This window comes from Delphinus delphis, chromosome 12 (genome assembly GCF_949987515.2).
Source record: "Delphinus delphis chromosome 12, mDelDel1.2, whole genome shotgun sequence".
NCBI lineage: Eukaryota > Metazoa > Chordata > Mammalia > Artiodactyla > Delphinidae > Delphinus > Delphinus delphis.
The window spans coordinates 31,583,492-31,599,572 of NC_082694.2; the positions used below are offsets into that span (position 1 = coordinate 31,583,492).

The 16,081-nt window shown below is 43.4% G+C and overlaps 1 protein-coding gene across 9 annotated transcripts in view; it reads left to right on the forward strand.

Moving 5' to 3' along the window:
- AAK1 (AP2 associated kinase 1) overlaps positions 1–16,081 on the forward strand; it is a 169,123-nt gene that overhangs the window by 107,298 nt on the left and 45,744 nt on the right. For 5 of the 9 annotated variants that reach the window (XM_060026437.1, XM_060026443.1, XM_060026439.1 and 2 more), the window contains exons 11-15: positions 3,371–3,525; positions 4,498–4,802; positions 9,482–9,730; positions 14,233–14,465; positions 15,682–15,839. In XM_060026437.1, coding sequence (XP_059882420.1) covers positions 3,371–3,525; positions 4,498–4,802; positions 9,482–9,730; positions 14,233–14,465; positions 15,682–15,839 — 1,100 coding nt within the window. The remainder of the gene's footprint in view (positions 1–3,370; positions 3,526–4,497; positions 4,803–9,481; positions 9,731–14,232; positions 14,466–15,681; positions 15,840–16,081) is intronic. The other 4 variants (XM_060026435.1, XM_060026438.1, XM_060026436.1 and 1 more) reach the window with 3 other exon arrangements.

Consider the following 16,081-nt stretch of genomic DNA (forward strand, 5'->3'; position numbering starts at 1 on the left):
AAGAAGCTAGGGTTTTATTTGGGGAAATGCCCCTGTGCGAGAAAATAGAGTGGGTGCCGAGGAAGCTGGGAGAGCCATCAGAAAGCATGGAAGTCTGACCCAGAGCAGGGAGGAGAAGGTTGGCTCCAAGTGACCTGGACTGCCTGCCACACAAGGTAAGGAAGGTGCATTGTCCAGGAGTCCTGTCTTTTAGGAACCGGCCTGCCTTAATATCCTTGTGGCTGGAACATTATGGCTGAGAGCAGCCTCTGGGAAGCGTGGCCTCGGGGCACACAGGGCAGTGGATTTCAGGAGCACAATAGCTGAGCCACTTGGTCTTTTACACCCTTGTAGTCGAAGCTGCCATGTCTTCCAAATGGCAAATTCTCAGGGTAGTCCCAGAATTGTTTATACCCTACTTTTCTACCACACTCCCATGCCAAGGAAGCCTTAGTGCAAATTATATCAACAAAGCACCCTAGATGGGAATATATGAATTTTAATAGAATAGTAAAATAACTTCTGTTTTAGAAAATTCTTGAATATTTATAGAATGCCTGTTGTGTGTCTATTCCAGATGTGACTCTAAAGTAATAAGACTTTGGTTTTTAACAAACTTAGCAAACTACGTCCATGATGTTACTTTGCATTCTGTTTATATGTTAGTAAGTCTGCCATGATCACCTCTAGGAATTGCTTTTGGGGCTGATTTAATTAGCTTAATCTTTTGGGCTTATGGCCATCTTGTACTAGGCCCAGACTTGGTATGTATAGAGGCTAAGCAAAGATCCATTCCCACAAAGCATACACATTTATAAAAATTATAATACCTGCTGACGTTTGAGTGGTACTGTGTTGTGTAAAATGGAGAAAATAATACCTACATCATGAGGCAGATGAGAACATCAAACACTCCTGTGACGGTGTAACTTATATAAACTCTATGGTGCCCATGTGTTAGTTCGTGTGGACCTCAGTAATGCTGCAAGAATATACAGACCTTACAGCCAAGAGATTTGGATCTAAGCTGTTCTGTATATAATCTGCAGTGATTTCATTTGCGTGATCACATTTGCTCCCCAGTCCTGAGAGGTGGGTTTTTCTTTCAGACTCCTTTTTTTTTTTTTCTTGGCCCCGTCACGCGTCTTGTGGGATCTTAGTTCCCCAACCAGGGATTGAACCCTCGCCCTCTGTGAAAGTGCAGAGTCCTAACCACTGGATCACCAGGGAATTGTCCTCAAACTCTATTTTTAAAGTAGCCACTATTCATTGAGGCATCACATATACCAGCTACCATACTAGGTACTTTACATAAATAAGATGACCTTTTTCCCCCCCTTAAAACAAATCTGTGAGGTTGTTGCTGTTCTCACTTCACAGATGAGGAAACAGAGACTCAGAATTGTAAGTCAGCTGCTCAGGGTAGTTAGTCAGTATGTGATTAGCAGAAGAACCAGAACTCCAGCATCCTCACTCTTTCTACTCTGCACGTTAAGTGGTTTGCCCAGGATCACACAGATAGGGCAACTTAGAGCCAGATCTGCTGGCTTCAAGATCTGTATTTTCTTACAATATACTGAGGTCCATACAAACTAACATTTTGAGCACGCTTCAGTTTATAAAATGGTTTTACAGTTATTGATACATTGATGTTCACATCTGCCTCATAAAGTAGGTATTATTGTCTCCATTTTATACATAAGGGACCCCAGGCTAAAAGAGGTTCAGTGGCATGCCTGTTATCACAGTTAGTTACTGGGGAGCTAGAGTTCAAGTACAGTTTTCTTTGACTCCAAATCCCATTGATTCTAAAAATGTTACCCTTAGGAGACCAGTGTGGAAGTTCTTGGCGTTTGGTTTTCTACAGAAGTCTGTTTACCTCCCTCACCCTTGGCTTGATCTTTCTTACCCCTTTCTCCTCTTTCCCAGCATCTGTCCTGTTTTCCTTCCCACCTCCCTTCCCCAGGTCACAGCCTCTCCGATGTGATAGCTTTTATATTACCAGCTTTCCACCCAGCATGAGAGCAGGATGCCAGTGAAAAGCCTCAGGGTCCAGAATGGGCTTGCCTTGGAGACATGTCATGAGGAAGGACACGGGGCCAGCTGCTCTGCTTCCTATTTTGCATTTTATGGAGGCTGTGCCAGATATATTTTGGAAATATTCACGAAGCTTGTTTATTTTGGCCTTCACCTCAGCTATTACTCCCTAAAGTGTGTTTTCAAAGGATAGCCACTCTGATCTAAGTTAGCTAGTAGCCAGCTTCCTGCGCTGCTCGAAATCAAGGGAAGCTACCACTTGGGCTGTAGCACCATCGCAAGGAGCAAGCAGACTACACTCTGTACTCATTTAGATTAGATTTGGCTGTGAGTTCTAGAAAGTGCAAATGACAGTGGCTTATATAAGATAGATTTTTTTTTCCTCTCAAGTAAACAACATCTGGAAGCAAGTAATCCAGGGCTGATACGGAGTTCTGTTCCACAAAGCCCTCAGGTACCCAGGCTGCTTTAAGCTCATCACTCCACCATCCCTATGGTTGTGGCCATGCCCTCATGGGCCGATATGGCAGCATCCCTCTTCCAAGCAGCAGGATCAAGGAATTGCCAAAGAAGAAGAGAGACAAAGAGCATGCACAGAGTTTCTTAAGGTTTCTAGAAACTGCTACATAACAATCTGTTTATAACCCACGTAGGCCAGAACTTAGACGCATGGCCATACCTGATTACAAGCGAGACTGGGCAATGTGATTTTTACTCTGGATGACCCTATGTCCAGCTAAAAATTCTTATTACCATGGAAAAAAGCAAATATGTGTATTGGAGGAAATAGAGTTCCTGTCACACTCCCCAAATCCTTTATCTTGGGTTATTTACTTATTCCTTCTAGTTGCGTTATTGGATTAACTCATTTGATGCTTCTTATTATAGAGAGACCATTTTGACAGCTAGTTCGAATCAGGTTTGAGTCCCTGTACATCTGAAAACCACCTGCTTTAAACCCCTCTTTGCATTATCATCAAAGTAGATTCTAGGAAATCCTAAGAAGTATTAGGCAAAATGGTCCCAAGATCAAAAAAGTTTGAGAAACGTTGCATTCTATATAATGCTGTCTTTGAGGTATTCCTTGCACGTTCACAAGTGAAAAGTTTTTCTAGAAAGGAATCTGCTATTTTGATCAGTGTGTTAAAACTTACTTGCCCACCTTTTTTTTTTCATAACATCTAGTAACACAAAACATCCTGTGGAATACCCTCTGGGAAATGTTGATTAAGTGGATATGGAAGGTTTGGATGAATGTGGAGGTGAAAGGTTATCCATCATGTACTCTGTCTGCCCCCTCTTCATTTTCTCACCCTTTAACAGGCAGGTTTTTTTTCACCTTTTCTCTTTCTAGACTGACAGATCCCATTCCCACCACAGAGACTTCAATAGCACCCCGCCAGAGGCCTAAAGCTGGACAGACTCAGCCCAACCCAGGAATCCTTCCCATCCAGCCAGCCCTGACACCTCGTAAGAGGGCCACAGTTCAGCCCCCACCTCAGGCCACAGGTCAGTAACTAGGTCGGTTTGAAACTTGGTACACCTCTTTGTCATCCTGGACTGTAGAGAAGTCTTGGAAAGCCTGGTTTTTCCTGGAATGGAATCTAGAGACATGTAAAGAGTAATGGTTTTCCTCAAGGAACTGGAGATGAGCTGCCGTTGAAGTTGTACGGGTCATGGCTGGCCAAAAGGAAGGCCTCACATTGAATTCTCCAGTGGATCTCCAAGGCCACTGAAGCCTGTTGTCTCTATTTTTTCTAGTCTTGGCCCTGATTTTATGACATGGTCCATTCGTCCCCTGCCTCCCTCTCTATTTCATGTACTTCTCTTTGCATTAAAAAAAAAAATCTTTTTGGACACAGAGGAATTATTTCTTTAATGCTCTGTCTCTTGAGGTATCTGTCACCTCTTCATGTTTTGTTTTTCCATTTCTAATGAGCGGACTGAGTTTCCTTTCGTAAAGAGGATTGATCCAAATTATCAAGTAACTGAACACAGCCATCACTCCCCCTACCAGGAAGCTGCTGTTGGTGAATTTGGTGGTCATTTACTTACAATCAGGCATCCAGACTGGGGTTGTGTAACATACATGTAAACCACCAAAGAATGCTTTGGTCCTGCAGTGTGCCACAAATGCAAAGATTGTGTTTATGTACAGTAGCATCAAAGTCCGGTTGAATATGTAGATCCTCAGGGTGCTGACTAAAGGAGTAATTGACTAAATGGGATGGTGAGCAAGGGAGGACTTTTTGAAGGAGACAAGCATTGAACACTGTTATTGGACCATGTTTTGAAAAATATGAAGCACGTAGTATGGCAAGAAGAAGGAAGGGCCTTCCAGGTGCAAGGACAGTGAGAAGCCCATGGATCTTGGGATTATCTGTCCACTGATCACCCCCTCTTTATTGCTTTGGCAAGAAAGAAAGCCGCTTTCGTTTGGAAGAGTTTTGAGCCCTTATATGGAGTTTATTCTCCTTGCAGGATCCAGCAATCAGCCTGGCCTTTTAGCCAGCGTTCCTCAACCAAAACCCCAGCCTCCACCCAGCCAACCCCTACCGCAGTCTCAGCCCAAGCAGCCCCAGGCTCCGCCCACCCCACAGCAGCCGCCTTCCACGCAGGCCCAGGGTCTGCCCACCCAGGCCCAGGCCACACCCCAGCACCAGCAGCAGCTCTTCCTTCAGCAGCAGCAGCAGCAGCAGCAGCAGCAGCAGGCGGCACCGCCTCCTGCACAGCAGCCAGCGGGCACATTCTACCAGCAGCAGCAGCAGCAGGCCCAGGCTCAGCAGGTAAGGCGGTGAATGTGACCCTCGCTTGGCATATGTGAGTCATCCCTGTGAAAAGGTCCACTACGTGCAGGTGTCTTCCTTGGGAAGCCCTGGGAAGACAGAGAGCCATGACCCGGCACAGCGTTGTACTCACAGATGGCAGACACTAAACCTCACACAGTGGAGCCCTCACTGCATCACTCACAGCCCTCCCCTGCTTCTTCTCAGGCCATGGGGAATTCTGCACCTCACCAGGGAACCTCAGCAAGGAAGCTGGTTTTTAAGGACTCTTTTTTTTATTTTTATTTATTTATTTATTTATTTATTTATTAACATCTTTATTGGAGTATATTTGCTTTACAATAGTGTGTTAGTTTCTGCTGTATAACAAAGTGAATCAGTTATACATATGTCCCCATATCTCTTTCCTCTTGCATCTCCCTCCCTCCCACCCTCCCTATCCCACCCCTCTAGATGGTCACAAAGCACCGAGCTGATCTCCCCGTGCTATGCGGCTGCTTCCCACTAGCTATTTTACGTTTGGTAGTGTATATATGTCCATGCCACTCTCTCACTTCGTCCCAACTTACCCTTCCCCCCCCCATATCCTCAAGTCCATTCTCTAGTAGGTCTGTGTCTTTATTCCCGTCTTACCCCTAGGTTCTTCATGACCTTTTTTTTTTTTCTTAGATTCCATATATATGTGTTAGCATACGGTATTTGTTTTTCTCTTTCTGACTTACTTCACTCTGTATGACAGACTCTAGGTCCATCCACCTCACTACAAATATCTCAATTTCGTTTCTTTTTATGGCTGAGTAATATTCCATCGTATATATGTGCCACATCTTTATCCATTCATCTGTCAATGGACACTTAGGTTGCTTCCATGTCCTGGCTATTGTAAATAGAGCTGCAATGAACATTTTGGTACATGACTCTTTTTTGTTTTTCTTTTTTTTTTCTGACATGACACCATCATCAAATTGAAGCAGAAAAACAATTATTTCTTATTATCATCAAATATCCAGTAGTGTTTAACTCTTTCTGGTGTGTCATAATTTAAATTGCTTTGTATATTTTTTCACATTTTTTTGCTCTGAATATATTCATTTTATAATGATCAATATATCTTTTAAGTCCCCCTTTTAGCCATAGGTGGCTTCCTCCTCTTTTTTTCCCCTTTGCCACTTTTTTTTTTTTTTTTTTTTTTTTTTAAAGAAACTGGGTCGTTTGTCCTGTAGAATTTCCCACATTCTGGATTTGGTTGATTGCATCCCTGTGGTGTTGTTTAATATGTTCCACCACCCTCTGTGTAAATGGGTAGTTTCTTGAGGCCTCTCAGTATTTGATTCAGGTTGATAGTCCTTTGTTCTTCCAGTTGCATCACATCAGGAGACATACAGTAGTCTCAACATCACAAGACATACAGTAGTCTCACCTTGTCTGTGGGGGATACATTCCAAGACCCCCAGTGGGTGTCTGAAACCACAGCTAGTACCGGACCCTATATATACCATGTTTTTTCCTATACATACATACCTATGGTAAAGTTTAGTTTATAAATTAGGCACAGTAAGAGAGTAACAAGAATAGCTAATAATAAAATACATCAATTATAGCAATATACTGTAATAAAACTTATGTGAGTGTAGTGTCTCTCACAAAATATTCTTGTGATGATGTGAGATGATAAAATGCCTGCTTGATGAGATGAAGTAAGGTGAATGTCGTGAGCATTGTGACATAGCGTTAGGCTACTATTGACCTTCTAACCATACGTCGGAAGGAGGGTCATCTGCTTCTTGGGATCCAGAGCCATGGAGCCATGACAGTGTCAATGGTTGCATGTCAGGAGCAGATGGTGTCAATGGTTGGGGATCCCAGCCAGGACGAAATGGGACGGTGCAAGGTTTCGTCACACTGCTCAGAACAACATGCAGTTTAAAACTTATGAATTGCTTATTTCTGGACTTTTCCATTTAATATTTTCTTTTTTTGTTTTCTTTCCTTTTTTTTTGCGGTACACGGGCCTCTCACTGTTGTGGCCTCTTCTGTTGCGGAGCACAGGCTCCAGACATGCAGGCTCAGTGGCCATGGCTCACGGGCCCAGCCGCTCCGCGGCATGTGGGATCTTCCCAGACTGGGGCACGAACCCGCGTCCCCTGCATCGGCAGGCAGACTCTCAACCACTGCGCCACCAGAGAAGCCCCCCATTTAATATTTTCATATCACTGTTCATCACGGGTAACTGAAACTGCAGAAAGCGAAACTGTGGATAAAGTCTGCTTGTCCCCTCTTTTATTAATATTAAGATCAATCTGTGGGTTTGGCGTTGTCTGTCTGATCCAGTCACTTAATATTCCCCTTCAGTTTGTTTCCTAAGTCCATTAATTCATTAGGGGTGGCAAAGCGGTGATATTCTAGCATTCCATCTTCATTTCGGGGCTGGATTTTTCTGTAAAGAACTTGGGGTCGAACTCGCACCCCCTGCATTGGAAGCACGGAGTCTTAACCACTAGACTACCAGGGAAGTCCCCTGTAAAGAACTTTTTCAGCAAGTATTTGATTACCCTGAGGTACTGTTTGTACAGAAAAGGCAGAAATAATGCATGACTCTTTCCCTGTGTTTACCAGTTTTCAGAATAATGAGTTTGTTCATAGTACCATCCAGAAGTGAACAATGAAGATTTTGTTTTGTTCTTAGTATCATTATGAGTTCATGCATCTTAATATATTTGATATGTTTCCACACATTGCTGTTAAAAAAATTTGTCCCAGTTGTCTCAGTTTTGGCCAGTGGAAGTCTCTTCAGATTGGCTCCTGGGTCCTTTGGCTGTGACTCCAGTAGCCTTTAATGTGTCCTTGCTATTTGGTGTAACAAGCTGTTCCAGAATCATTCTGCCCTTGACCTGGAATGAGCCATTTCTCCAAGGAGCTGTTTCCCTTTAATGGAAATGATATTTAGAGACCACAGTCTTGCTACTAGGGATACCCATTTGCTAATGGGTTGGTTATTATTTTTAGGCCTTTTCAGTGAATAGTTAGGACACATATATATATATTTTTTAATAGAATATACACCATGAATTCAAATTTATATTTCTAAAGCAGATTTGTAATTATAGGATTTTTGTTTAACTTCTTGGATTTTATATTTGTATCTTTCTCATCTGGAAATCTTGATTCCTAACAACATTAACATAATTCTTAATTGATTTATAGTTTCAAGATAACAATACCAATATGATTACTGAAAACAGTTTAAGATTTCTTTGCCATTCTTGTTTTTTGGTTTTTTTTTTTTTGTTTTTTTGCGGTATGCGGGCCTCTCACTGCTGTGGCCTCTCCCATTGCGGAGCACAGGCTCCGGACGCGCAGCCTCAGCGGCCATGGCTCACGGGCCCAGCCGCTCTGCGTCATGTGGGATCTTCCCGGACTGGGGCATGAATCTGTGTCCCCTGCATCGGCAGGCGGACTCTCAACCACTGCACCACCAGGGAAGCCCTTCTTTGCCATTCTTACACCTAGAATGTTTAGCACATTATTTTCTAGGAGTTTGGCTATTAATCTGATACACAGGTTTATTTGCTTTGTTTTGCTGTTTAGTTATTGCTTTTTAAATTTCGGTTTAATTTTGTTTTGTGAAAATGTAAAACATTTACATAATTTCAAACTTAAATCTGCAAAATTCTGTTCCCTCCATCCCATATATGGAGGTATCCTTCATTCCTATTTACAACTTGAGAGTGTTCCCTTTAAAGGATATATAGCATAATTTATTCCAATCAGTCCCCTGTTGACAGACATTTCGTTGTTTCTAGCATTTTGCTATTATAAGTAGCCAGCTATTTATTGATATCTGCTTTTTTGCTAATGCTTTAACTTTGCCCCAGTAGGCAAACAATATCCTCCCAGTTAACTTCATAACTAAGTGACAGTATTTGGGCTTTCACAGACAAGATCTTGACTTTTGTTCATCAGTAGGCCCTTTTTTCAGCTGTGTTTTTGTGCCTTACACAGAGTCCTTAGTAGTGAGGAGTAGAGAAGTATTCCTGTCTTCAGGAAGTTTATAAAAGAATATAACTTGAAACCATGCTACCAGTATAAGATAAAATATCATTAAGTGGTAGAGTATATTGAATATTTTGAATGTTTAAAGATGGGAGTATAATAAAGAGAGCTATTGGGAAATGATTTTCAGAAAGGCTTGAGAGGACTTAATAACTGAGTTAACATTTAGGTTATTCTCCTTAGTGTCATCATTGCTTCATCCTGTTCATGTAGGGAAGAATTTTAATCCTGGTTATTTCCAAATCCCTTTACGAGAGGGATAACTTCTGCGGTTAGCAGATCATTTAGTAGCTTCTGTTACGCTCCAGCATGTGGAGTCACAAGATGTACAGTCAGATGGATGCCCTCAGGCCAGGCACAGAAACCCCTCGGAAGCCAGTCTGCACTGCAGGAGGCAGGTAGTGCAGTGGCTGGAGCCTGTCAGTGTAACGTGCTGCTGTGTTTATGTCATGCCCTGAGGTTCCCCTCGTGACTTTTCAGGCCAAGGTAAAAGACGCCCTACCTGCCCTTGCCTTTGGCTTCAGCACCGGTCTTAGTTGTTACTGAGACATTCATCCTTTGTGGAATATGGTTCTGAGACAGGCTTTTATTCACCTCTTCATTCCTTGCCACTTTCTCCTGCTCAGTTTCAGGCAGTACACCCTGCAGCCCAGCAACCAGCGATCGCTCAGTTCCCCGTGGTAGCCCAAGGAAGCTCTCAACAGCAGCTGATACAGAGCTTCTACCAGCAGCAGCAGCTGGCCACAACCCTGCATCAACAACAGCTGCTGACTCAGCAGGCTGCCTTGCAGCAGAAGACCGCAGTGGTAGCCCTACAGCAGGCCCAGGCACAGCCAGCCACAGCCCCCCAGCCAGCCCCTGCCCAGGAGCCAGCGGTGAGAATCAACCAGAAGAGGAGCACGCAGTGAGGGCTAGGGAAAGGGTGGGAAAGAGGCCGCAGCAGCTGGTGTGGCATGGCTGCTCCCCGCCCTGGTGGTGAAAATATTTGATCTTTTCCCGATACATCCAGGAAAAGGATGAGGTATACTCTAGAAGCTTAAGGTTTTAGAAAAATGATTCTAGGTTGCTGATGGACAAATGAACTTGTTTACAAGACACAAATAGACTCACAGCCATAGAAAACAAACTTATGGTTACCGAAGGGGAAGGGAGCGGGGAGGCATAAATTAGGAGTATGGGATTAATAGACGATGAACTTTCTTATTTCTCACTCTAATATTAGGCTGGCAGAAAGAGCTGTTCATTGTCTCTGTCAGTGCCAGTGTCAAGCAGTCAAAGCCCTAGGTAGGGTTAGAGCTAATCCCTTTCCCGTCTTCAGGGGGCAGTTTGACCACTGTGGCCTTCCCAGTCTCGGGAGGTTCGTGTAGGCCTCCACCTGTACCCTGAGTCCTGACAGTCTTGTGTTTATTCTTTGTCTTGGACGATATTACTGGCCACCTAAATAAGTCTACTATGCAGCGCCCTTCCAGGGCCCGCTTGCTGAGACCATTTGTCGTGGCCTGATCTCCCTCTGGGCACCAGAGCATCTGACTGTTGTTTGAGCCATCTTGTCAGTTTAGAAATTCGGCATGTTCGTTTCTAGATACTGGCTGAGTATAGAATCAAGACCTCTACATGCTTTCTGATTGACCTCTACAGGTACATCCTCAGGCACATCATACTTTGACCTTTAATGAGTGCCTTTAATGAGTACTCACAGAGTGACAGTAATAGAAAATTTTATAATGATAGAAAAAGGCATTTTACATACCCAGCTGACAGAGTATCACAGCTACTCTCTTATTCCCAGGGAAGCCCAACCACTAGAAGAACGAAGGAAAAGTAAGAAACTATCTTTCTGAGGATTGATTTCTAATAGAGTTTTGTCACTCATCTTAAACCAGAAAAGCTACATCCCTTCAAAAGGAAGCAGTGCCGTAAATAGATTGTCTTCTTTAAGTCTCAGCTAAATGTGTGTTCAGTGTCTTTACACCTTCGTTTCTGAAACAGCTTGGTCTTCCTGCAGGCGTTTGGTAGACAGCTACTCTCTGTATTTTTAACAAGCGACAAAGTTCCTCTTGTTAATGGAAAAAGAGTTTTTAAAAAAATTACTGTATCATGTAGCTAGTTGAAATCTTATTTTGTCCAGTCCTCATTTAATGGAATTAGAAACTGAGGCCCAGGCTAGAAAGGGATCACCCAAGACACACAGACTGATAGCACCAGAGCTGGGGCATGAACTGAAGAATCCTGATCTGTGTTCAAGGATAATAACAATGATCGTTCAGGGTGAGGACGCGATCATCTACCACTGACTATACCCTTCTTATGGGGTCCCCCTCTGCTGACCCTGGACAAAAGTATCCACTTCCTTGGGAATGAACTGTGATCCTTCTCCATGTTCCTTGAATGAAAAAATACTTTGAGCACTTTGTTCAGGGGTAGGTGGTTGAGGGCACAGAGAAGGAACGAGAACAGAACGTGCTTCAGCCAGGAGCCAGAGAACCTCCCAGCCTTGACCCTTCCCTTTCTCCGGTGACCCTTTGTAGGACTTTGCTAGAGAAGCAAGTAATTGAATGTAAAGCATACCCTGCAACCATCTCACAACAATCTGCAAAGGGAGGATGGCCATACCCCACAGATGTTTATTGCAGTCTTAAAAATAGCCACAAGCATGGAAGCAACCTAACTCGTTCCAACAACTCACCTGTGCAGCCATTAAAAATCATGGTTACAGAGACTTCCCTGGTGGGCCAGTGGTTAACAATCCGCCTTCCAATGCAGAGGACGTGGGTTCAATCCCTGGTCGGGGAACTAAGATCCCACATGCAGCGGGGCAACTAACCCTGCGTGCCACAACTACTGAGCCAGCACGCCACAACTAGAGAGGCTGCGAGCTCTGGAGCCCACACGCCATAACTAGAGAGCCTGCGTGCCGCAACTGCTGAGCCCATGCACCCTGAAGCCCATGCGCCACAACTAGAGAGAAGCCTGCACACTACAACTAGAGAGAAATCTGCACGGCGCAACGAAGAGCCCGTGCACCACAATGAAAAATCCCACATGCCGCAACTAAGACCTGACACAGCCAAAAATAAATAAATATTAAAAGAAAACAAAAACAATCAACTATATTTCAATAAAAATAAATTAATTTTTAAAAATCATGGTCATAAAAGTCTGTACAATAGTATGGAAACTCTCATGAGGTAGTGTTAGAGGAGAGATGAGATTATGGGACGAGTATGTACTTGAAATAGACTTAAATATAAGATACCAGAAAGATAAGAACAGTTGTATTAGAGTAGTGGAATGGAAGTCCAGGTGGTTTTTCTCCCGTAGTCTATATCCTTACATTTCTTGATGTTATTATACTCCTTTTATAGTTATATATTTTGTTTTTTAAAAAATCTTTGGCAAGATAGGCATTTGAGTCTACCTTGCTTCTTCTCCCCCTGTGGTCTGTTTCTCCCTCCTCCCCCTTCCCAATCCCATTTTTGGATGAGGAGGCATCATGGTGCAGAAAAGGGTCCTGGGCGATAGTCAAGAGACATGGATTCTGCCCTCAATTGACCGTGTGACCTTGAGTGAGCACTTAGCCTTAGGGGGCCTTGGTCTGGTCTCTTCTAAAATGAGGGAGTTGGAATCCATGTTCTCTAAGGTCTTTTTTGACTCTTCATTCTGAGTTTCTGATTGGAAATAAAACTGCTTGACAGGGTTGTTGTGGGGAGTGGCTGAATGGGTGGCAGCCAGTTTGAATTGGTAGCTGTGATAAAACAAGGTGTCCTCATGATGGAAGCATCTGTTCTTCGGTGTGCTGCATACAGAGAATAGGCAGAAGGAAGGGGAAATGTTCTCCAGGTAGTCTGGACTCTTCAAAATAAAGGGCCTCAACAGTTAAGTACCCTTTTCAGTGTAGTGAATGTCTTAAAGTGCAAGAAATAAGCAAATCTAGTTCTGTCCTTAAATCCCTTCTCGCCCCTATGGGTACTGGCTTTAGGCTGGCTGTTGCAGATGCACTTCTGGACCCCTGAGGAAGTTGTGGAGCTGGAACTCTGGTCTTCTTCCCAGAGCACTTTGCTTCTCACTCAGAGATGCAGTCAGCTGCTTTACCCTTTGACTTTAATTTGATCGGAATTAGAACCTTATATTGTATCATTCATTCGATTGGTGAGTGGTTGTGTACTCTCACATGTACGTAGCCTGCCTCAATAAAATTAAAGTCTGAGTCAATATAGGTACAGAAACTCCCAGGCTGTCAGCATCCTGACCCAAGTAGCTGGACACTCTAGTTTCCTAAATCTCTTCATCTTTGAAGACACAGAATGTGAGAACCAATTTGCAGCGTGGAGGGGCAGCTCCAATCTGAGATGAAGGACTGGAGGGAAGGGATAGTTCAATACCTGAGGCATTTAATATTCTGAGTTCCTTTATATCTGGATTGACAGTTAAGAAAAGGGTTAGGTGGCCTTTTTAATATTAATTTTTGTTCATTTTCTTGACATAGAACTCTGTAGATCAAGACTTATGCTTAAAGACTCGCTATGTGGCCACAAGGATGTTCCCACCAGTTTGTTTTTCTGTGGTGACAGTGTGTCCTGCCTTCCTTCTGGAAAAGACCTGTATGTCAAGAGAGGCCTCGTATTATTAGATCAGTCATCATCAAGGGCTTTTACATTTTTTCTTCTCTTTTACTGTATTCTCTACATGGTTCTTCAGTGCCATTTCCAAACTGAAGATGGGAACAGGATCATCCCACTGCTCCAATGCTGCACATTTTCTCAGGGGTTGCCACAGAAACAGAATCCTGTAAGACCCATCCTATCAATGAACTAGAGTGTTAACAACAAAAGCAAAAAAGTGCTGCCATTTATTAATCACAGTGAGATTCTGTCTCATTTAACTAGTAGTCTGAGCTCTGTCAGAAAGGGATCTCTTAGCAGAAATCACTCAGCTCAAATGTGTTTTAGCTAGAGGTGTGCCTTCATTGGCTTGTAACTGTGCCAGTAGAATGCTTAAAGGCTGCCCTGTGGAGGCATTCTGAATGAGTTCCTAAAGCAGAAAGTGGTCCTTTAGGAAACTCTCTAGGTCTTTAAAGCTAGGACTAGCTTCTGCAGTCTTTGATCTGGGTCGAGTTACATATGGTTACCCTGTACATTATTGCCGATGAAGATTGAAATTTATAGATAAGCACCAGGTAAGTACCATGCTGGTATCAGTCTCAAGGCTGCAGCTCAGATCGTCAAAGCCTTGTTTTTTTCTTTCTGGGTGTTCTTGATAAACTGAGCCATTTGAGCCATATGTTAGCTCTCACATGGCATTTTTGTTATGCTCGTCTGCTGATTTGTTTTTCCTTTCCCTTTTTTTTTTTTTTTAACGCTTTTGTCTCTCTTCCTAGCAGATTCAAGCCCCCATAAGACAACAGCCAAAGGTTCAGACAACCCCACCTCCTACCATCCAGGGGCAGAAACTCGGATCTCTCACTCCTCCATCGTCCCCCAAGGCCCAGCGTGCTGGGCACAGGCGGATTCTCAGCGACGTGACCCACAGCGCAGTCTTTGGGGTCCCTGCCAGCAAATCAACCCAGCTGCTCCAAGCAGCTGCAGCTGAGGCCAGTCTCAATAAGTCCAAGTATGTACTGCTTTTGTGGACAAGGGCTGCTGGGGAACATTGCTGTGTGATTTTTGCATGTGTATGTAGTTGTGTGTAGATGTATATGTAGGGGTGAGTGTCTGTGTTTATTGAGAACTGAATTTTCCTGTAGATCAGACTGATCTTAAGAAATAATTTCCTACTTGCCTCACAGTTTCCAGTCTGTCTTCCATCCCATACTGTATCATGTGTTTTCTAAATTCTTGATCTGATCAAATCTCTCCATGCTGATAACATTTCATTGGCTCCCCATTGCCTGTAGAATAATATCTGAACCGACTGGTTAACAGACCAAGGACTATTATATCACATTGGTGGAACTGCCACTCTCCTCCTGGTCCACTTAGGAAATGCTTATTTATTCATCAAGATCCATGTTGGAGGTTATATTTGCTTTGACCCTTCCTCTGGTATCATATATAATTTTGTCTGAACCCTTTTTTGAGCATGTATCACACTCTATTATCATTATTTATTTGTATGGTTAGCAGACCTAGCCTGCAAGTTCATCCACAGCAAGCACCGTGGCTTAATCAACCTTTGTAAATCCGGTGACAGGCTCTGTGCCTGACATCAGGTAGATTGCAGTGAGTGTTTGTTGCGTAAATGCAGTGTCAGGCTCTCAGCTTTCTTGGAACCATATACGGAAGTTAAAAATCTTTAAATTGAGTCATTAGGTAAATGCAAAGGGCATCAAGAGGGACTTTATAAGAAAATCAGGTGATGATACCCAGGGGCTCAAGATGGTGGTAAATGTCTTTGTTGCTCTTTAACTGTGATGGTGTCCACTGATGCTGGATCCTGACAGATGCGAGGCAGCCGGAATAGGCGGCAGCCCCTCTGGAGCTGTTGTGAATGTTACAGTGGTCACCACAGGATGCACGAGCCTAAGAACAGGTGGCTTTGGGATCCTGAATTGAAAGAACTTGCAGATGAGACCAAAAATCTAAGCAAGAGGTTAAAGATGTAGCCGGAGACAGTGAATCACAAAAGAAAGGGAGATGTTTGTTTCACACAGTGGAAAGGGCATCTTTGGAAACTGTTCCATTGCTACGGGAAGCCCTTTTAGAAACATACTGTAGAAAATAATGGTTTGACTTATAAAATAATTTGCTCTTGAAACAAAGAGAAAATAGGTTGACCCTTTTCAACCTTGATATGTCTTTTTATTTCGTGGGGGTGGGAACCTACCTAGGTCTGCAACCACCACTCCTTCAGGCTCCCCTCGGGCCTCCCAGCAAAACGTTTATAATCCTTCAGAAGGTTCTACATGGAATCCCTTTGACGACGACAATTTCTCCAAACTCACAGCTGAAGAACTGCTGAACAAGGACTTTGCCAAGCTGGGGGAAGGTGAGTAATTGGTGTCTTTTTGTGATTAACTCTAGAGGGGTACGCATGTGAAAATGTAGGCTTGGGTCTTTCTTTCCTTCAAAGACTTGATTTTGAAGTGTATGCACAAATCAGCCTGTATTTTTACTAGGGCACCGAAGTCTCTTCATCCTTAGGAAATCCTGGTCTGTTGTGGGTGGCAGCAAGGAGAGTGGGAAACTTTTAGGAAAGATTTGGTAGCATAGATCAGGATGATAGTGTCA